The sequence below is a fragment of the Hyperoodon ampullatus genome, assembly GCF_949752795.1.
Source record: "Hyperoodon ampullatus genome assembly, chromosome: 3".
NCBI classification, from domain to species: domain Eukaryota; kingdom Metazoa; phylum Chordata; class Mammalia; order Artiodactyla; family Ziphiidae; genus Hyperoodon; species Hyperoodon ampullatus.
The window spans coordinates 59328522-59335534 of NC_136916.1; the positions used below are offsets into that span (position 1 = coordinate 59328522).

Below are 7013 nucleotides of genomic sequence, written 5' to 3' on the forward strand. Positions count from 1 at the left end.
AGAGATGAAAATACAATAACTGAAATGAAAAATACACTAGAAGGAATCAACAGCAGAATAACTGAGGCAGAAGAACGGATAAGTGACCTGGAAGACAGAATGGTGGAATTCGCTGCTGCGGAACAGAATAAAGAAAAGAGAATGAAAAGAAATGAAGACAGCCTAAGAGACCTCTGGGACAACATTAAACGCAACAACATTCGCATTATACGGGTCCCAGAAGGAGAAGAGACAGAAAAAGTACCTGATAAAATATCTGAAGAGATTATAGTCGAAAACTTCCCTAACATGGGAAAGGAAATAGCCACCCAAGTCCAGGAAGCGCAGAGAGTTCCAGGCAGGATAAACCCAAGGAGAAACACGCTGAGACACACAGTAATCAAATGGACAAAAATTAAAGACAAAGAAAAATTACTGAAAGCAACAAGGGAAAAATGACAAATAATATACAAGGGAACTCCCATAAGGTTAACAGTTGATTTCTCAGCAGAAACTCTACAAGCCAGAAGGGAGTGGCATGATATATTTAAAGTGAAGAAAGGGAAGAACCTACAACCAAGATTACCCGGCAAGGATCTCATTCACATTCAATGGAGAAATCGAAAGCTTTACAGACAAGCAAAAGCTAAGAGATTTCAGCACCACCAAACCAGCTCTACAACAAATGCTAAAGGAACTTCTCTAAGTGGTAAACACAAGAGAAGAAAAGGACCTACAAAACCAAACCCAAAACAATTAAGAAAATGGTCATAGGAACATACATATCGATAATTACCTTAAACGTGAATGGATTAAATGCTCCAACCAAAAGACACAGGCTTGCTGAATGGATACAAAAACAAGACCCAGACCACGGCGGTCGGAAAGAACAAGCGCCTTACGAAAGGTGGTAAAAAGGGAGCCAAGAAGAAAGTGGTTGACCCATTTTCTAAGAAAGATTGGTATGATGTGAAAGCACCAGCTATGTTCAATATAAGAAATATTGGGAAAACACTAGTCACGAGAACTCAAGGAACCAAAATTGCATCTGATGGTCTCAAGGGTCGTGTGTTTGAAGTGAGCCTTGCTGATCTGCAGAATGATGAAGTTGCATTTAGAAAATTCAAGCTTATTACTGAGGACGTTCAGGGCAAAAACTGCCTGACTAATTTCCATGGCATGGATCTTACCCGTGACAAAATGTGCTCCATGGTCAAAAAATGGCAGACCATGATTGAAGCTCACGTTGATGTCAAGACTACCGATGGTTACTTGCTTCGTCTCTTCTGTGTGGGTTTTACTAAAAAACGCAACAATCAGATTCGGAAGACCTCTTATGCCCAGCACCAGCAGGTCCGCCAGATCCGTAAGAAGATGATGGAAATCATGACCCGAGAGGTGCAGACAAATGACTTGAAAGAGGTGGTCAATAAATTGATTCCAGACAGCATTGGAAAAGACATAGAAAAGGCCTTCCAGTCTATTTATCTACTCCATGATGTCTTTGTTAGAAAAGTAAAAATGCTGAAGAAGCCCAAGTTTGAATTGGGAAAACTCATGGAGTTACATGGTGAAGGTAGTAGTTCTGGAAAAGCTACTGGGGACGAGACAGGTGCTAAAGTTGAACGAGCTGATGGATATGAGCCACCAGTCCAGGAATCTGTTTAAAAATCAGACTTTTAATGGTGACAAATAAAAGACCTCATTTGTGATACTTAAAAAAAAAAAAAAAAAGAAGACCCATATATATGCTGTCTACAAGAGACCCACTTCAGACCTAGGGACACATACAGACTGAAAGTGAGGGGATGGAAAAAGATATTCCATGCAAATGGAAATCAAAAGAAAGCTGGAGTAGCAATACTCATATCATATAAAAATAAACTTTAAAATAAAGAATGTTACAAGAGGAGATAGGGGAAGATGGCGGAAGGGTAAAACGCAGAGATCACCTTCCTCCCCACAGATACACCAGAAATACATCTACACGTGGAACAACTCCTAAAGAACACCTACTGAACGCTGGCAGAAGACCTCAGACCTCCCAAAAGGCAAGAAACTCCCCACGTACCTGGGTAGGGCAAAACAAAAAAGAATAAACAGAGACAAAAGAATAGGGACGGGACCTGCACCAGTGGGAGGGAGCCGTGAAGGAGGAAAGGTTTCCACACACTAGGAAGCCCCTTTGCGGGTGGAGACTGCGGGTGGTGGAGGGGGAAACTTTGGAGCCGAGGAGGAGAGCGCAGCAACAGGGGTGCGGAGGGCAAAGTGGAGAGATTCCCACACAGAGGGTCGGTGCCAACCAGCACTCACCAGCCAGAGAGGTTTGTATGCTCAGCCGCCGGGGCGGGCAGGGTCTGGGAGCTGAGGCTCAGGCTTCGGAGGTCTGATGCAGGGAGAAGACTGGGGTTGGCAGCGTGAACACAGCCTGAAGGGGTTAGTGCACCACGGCTAGCTGGGAGGGAGTCCGGGGAAATGTCTGGACCTGCCGAAGAGGCAAGAGACTTTTTCTTCCCTCTTTGTTTCCTGGTGTTCGAGGAGAGGGGATTAAGGGCACTGCTTCAAGGAGCTCCTGAGACGGGCGTGAGCCGCAGCTATCAGCACGGACACCAGAGACGGGCATGAGACGATAAGGCTGCTGCTGCCGCCACCAAGAAGTCTGTGTGCGAGCACAGGTCACTATCCACACCTCCCTTCCGGGGAGCCTGTGCAGCCCGCCACTGCCAGGGTCTCATGATACAGGGACAATGTTCCTGGGAGAACGCACAGCGCGCCTCAGGCTGGTGCAACGCCCTCTGCCGCCGCAGGCTCGCCCCGCATCCGCACCCCTCCCTCCACCCGGCCTGAGTGAGCCAGAGCCCCTGAAGCAGTTGCTCCTTTAACCCCGTCCTGTGTGAACGAAGAACAGACGCCCTCTGGCGACCTCACGCAGAGGCGAGGCCAAATCCAAAGCTGAGCCCCGGGAGCTGTGCAAACAAAGAAGAGAAAGGGAAATCTCTCCCAGCAGCCTCAGAAGCAGCGGATTAAAGTTCCACAATCAACTTGATGTACCCTGCATCTGTGGAATACATGAATAGACAACGAATCATCCCAAATTGAGGAGGTGGACTTTGAGAGCAAGATTTATTATTTTTTCCCCTTTTCCTCTTTTTGTGAGTGTGTATGTGTATGCTTCTGTGTGAGATTTTGTCTGTATAGCTTTGCTTTCACCATTTGTCCTAGGGTTCTATCCGTCCGTGTTTTTTTTTTTGTTTCTTTTTTCTTTTTAACAAATTTTTTCTTAATAATTATTTTTTATTTTAATAACTTTATTTTATTTTATCCTCTTTCGCTCTTTCTTTCCTTTCTCCCTCCCTCCCTCCCTCCTTCCTTCCTTTCCTTTCTTTCTTTCTTTCTTTCTACTTTTTCTCCCTTTTATTCTGAGCCGTGTGGATGAAAGGCTCTTGGTGCTGCAGCCAGGAGTCAGTGCTGTGCCTCTGAGGTGGGAGAGCCAACTTCAGGACACTGGTCCACAAAAGACATCCCAGTTCCATGTAATATCAAACGGCAAAAATCTCCCAGAGATCTCCATCTCAACACCAACACCCAGCTTCACTCAACGACCAGTAAGCTACAGTGCTGGACACCCTATGCCAAACAACTAGCAAGACAGGAACACAACCCCACCCATTAGCAGAGAGGCTGCCTAAAATCATAATAAGTCCACAGACACCCCAAAACACACCACCAGACGTGGACCTGCCCACCAGAAAGACAAGATCCAGCCTCATCCACCAGAACACAGGCACTAGTCCCCTCCACCAGGAAGCCTACACAACCCACTGAACCAACTTTAGCCACTGGGGACAAACACCAAAAACAACAGGAACTACGAATCTGCAGCCTGTAAAAAGGAGACCCCAAACACAGTAAGATAAGCAAAATGAGAAGACAGAAAAACACACAGCAGATGAAGGAGCAAGGTAAAAACCCACCAGACCTAACAAATGAAGAGGAAATAGGCAGCCTACCTGAAAAAGAATTCAGAATAATGATAGTAAAGATGATCCAAAATCTTGGAAATAGAATAGAGAAAATGCAAGAAACATTTAACAAGGACCTAGAAGAACTAAAGATGAAACAAGCAACGATAAACAACACAATAAATGAAATTAAAAATACTCTAGGGCTTCCCTGGTGGCACAGTGGTTGAGAGTCCGCCTGCCGATGCAGGGGACACGGGTTCGTGCCCCGGTCCGGGAAGATCCCACATGCCGTGGAGCGGCTGGGCTGGTGAGCCATGGCCGCTGAGCCTGCGCGCCCGGAGCCTGCACTCCGCAACGGGAGAGGCCACAACAGTGAGAGGCCCGCGTACCGCAAAACAAACAAACAAAAAAACTCATACAACTCAATAACAAAAAAACAAACAATCAAATTTAAAAAACAGGCAGATCTGAATAGATATTTTTTCAAATAAGACATACAGATGGGCAACAGGTACTTGAAAAGGTGCTCAACATCACTAATAATCAGGGAAACACAAACTTAAACCACAATGAGCTATCACCTCCCACCTGTTAAGAATGGCTATCATCAACAAGAGCTAACAAGTGTTGGTGAAGATGTGGAGAAAGGGAACCCTTACGCACTGTTGGTGGGAATGTAAATTGGTGCAGGTGCTACGGAAAACAGTACGGAGGTTCCTTCGAAAATTAAAACTACTATAATCTGTCCCACGCCCCAACCCACAGCACTGGATTCCGAACACGGCCCGGGCAGCTGTGGCAGTGCCCCCTTGTCATGAAGCGGCCTGCGTGGCCATGGAACCCCATGGCTCCCTGTCAGGACAGTGTGGCATTGCCAGCCAACTCTAGATATAGTGTACCAGGTAGTGCCCCATCCACTTGCCCCACTGCTGGGCAGGAGATGCACTTGTTTGGGGTTTACCGTGTCTGGGCACAAACAGCTCCTCTTAAACCGCCACCCGAGGGCACAGCAGGACAATGGCCTCTGCCCTGTGCCCCTCATTCTCCGACTCCCTCAGTGGCCCAGAGGCTGCCTCCCACTGGGCTCTCTGGCTGCATCTCCACACCTTGTTGGGGAGCGCCTTCTCACTTGGCCTGTTCCCGCTAGTTGCAAAGAGCTGCACAGATCAGTCCCCGTCAAGTTTGTACAGTCCGTGTAACTCTCCCCCACAAACCCACCCCCTTCGGTGCTGGCTGGGACTGGACTGGGTCCGCCATGCCAGCCCTTTTGGACATAACTCCTGTAGTGTCTGCTTTGACCCCCGCCCCAGTCTCTGCTCCCTGGGTCCCCTGTCCTCTGGACTGGAAGTTAAGGAAGGCTGCATGGAGGAAGCAGCTGCTCTCACTATTCAGTGTAAGTGGGAGGGTGTCTTGGCAGAGAGGGGTACTTCCCTACGTACGGGCTTACCAGCAGCCCTGGCCCACTGGGACAGCTTCGATGCAGGAGGGTGGGGTGCGGGGCCTCCTCGCCAGTCTGGGCTCCCTTCCAGGCACTTGCCTGCTGCATTAGCAGCTATTGTTTGGGCCCGCGCTGCCCTCCCTTCTGCTCTTCAGCAGTCCTGCCTCCATGCCCACTCGTGCACTTGGCTGCTTCAGCACTCACGCCCAGTACTGTAAGACTTGTGTCTCTGGATGGACTGTGAGCCCCTAGGGCAGGGTTCCATCACTCAACCTTGTGTCCCCACTACACATCGATGCTATTAAACATGAGTTTGATCCATGGGGGGAAAAAATCCAGAAATTCTACTTCTGAGTATTTACTAGAAGACAACGAAAAACACTAACTTGAAAAGATACCTGCACTCCCATGTTCACTGCAGCATAATTTACAATCTCCAATGCATGGAAACTACCTAAGCGTCCACCAACGGATGAATGGATAAAGAAAATGTGATGGAATACTACTCAGCAAAAAAAGAATAAACTCTTGCCATTTGAGACAACATAGGTGGAACTTGAGAGTGTTATGCTAAGTGAAATAAGTCAGAGAAAGGCAAATACCGTATGACCTCATTATATGTGGAATCTAAACAAACAGACAAAAAACAAAAAGAAGCTCATAGATACAGGAAACAGATTTGTGGATGCCCGAGGTGGGGATGCGGGGCTGAGTGAAACTGGTGAAGGGGGATCAAAGCTACAAATTTCCAGTTATAAAATAAATAAGTCATGGGGATGTAAGGTACAGCATGGTGACTACTGTTAATAATGTACCACACGCTGAAAAGTTGCTTACAGAGTAGACCTCATCACACACAAATAAATTTGTTCTCCATGTATGATTGATGGATGTTAACTAGACTTACTATGATGATCACTTCCCAATATAAACAAATATCGAATATTATGTTGTACACCTGAAACTAATATATCAATTATACCTCAATTAAAAAAAATTCTAAAGAAAACCTCTCAGCATGAACCCAACACCCGTTTCATTAGCTTCAAAGGACACAAAAAGGCAATACAGGGCTTCCCTGGTGGCGCAGTGGTTGAGAGTCCGCCTGCCGATACAGGGGACACGGGTTTGTGCCCCGGTCCGGGAAGATCCCACGTGCCGCGGAGCGGCTGGGCCCGTGAGCCATGGCCGCTGAGCCTGCGCGTCCGGAGCCTGTGCTCCGCAACGGGAGAGGCCACAACAGTGAGAGGCCCGCGTACCGCAAAAAAAAAAAAAAAAAAAAAAAAAAGGAAATACAGCACCTAGCCAGACAGCCGTTACATCAAGAGGTCTTTTAACATCACAAGTACAGTTTCAAGGCGTTTACATCCAACCACGGGGTCCCTTATTTAAAAAAAAAAAAAAAATGAAGCTGAAGTGGAAAGTTCCCCTATATTCCTAATATATCTTTTATGCTTTGGGGGAAAAAAAAAAAGACAAAATTTACTCATAATCCCCAGACCCATCCCTCTCTGCACACACAAGAAGGAAGCACTGAATTTAGGTTCCTAGATTCCAAATCCAGGCTCGGCCTCGTAGTAACTGCGGAATCTTGTGTAGTTACCGGGCCTACACCTTAGTTTTGCCACCCA

At 46.9% G+C, this 7013-nt stretch overlaps 1 protein-coding gene across 1 annotated transcript; it reads left to right on the forward strand.

Moving 5' to 3' along the window:
* The first annotated feature begins 861 nt into the window (after positions 1–861).
* LOC307050222 (small ribosomal subunit protein eS1-like) lies at positions 862–1693 on the forward strand. Its single transcript, XM_079700113.1, has one exon. The coding sequence runs from the start codon at positions 964–966 to the stop codon at positions 1645–1647; it is 684 nt and encodes a 227-aa protein (XP_079556239.1). The 5' UTR covers positions 862–963; the 3' UTR covers positions 1648–1693.
* The last annotated feature ends 5320 nt before the right edge of the window (positions 1694–7013 follow it).

Coding starts and splice junctions, on each gene's coding strand:
- LOC307050222 (XM_079700113.1), top strand. CDS start 964: ATGTTCAATATAAGAAATATTGGGAAAACACTAGTCACGAGAACTCAA.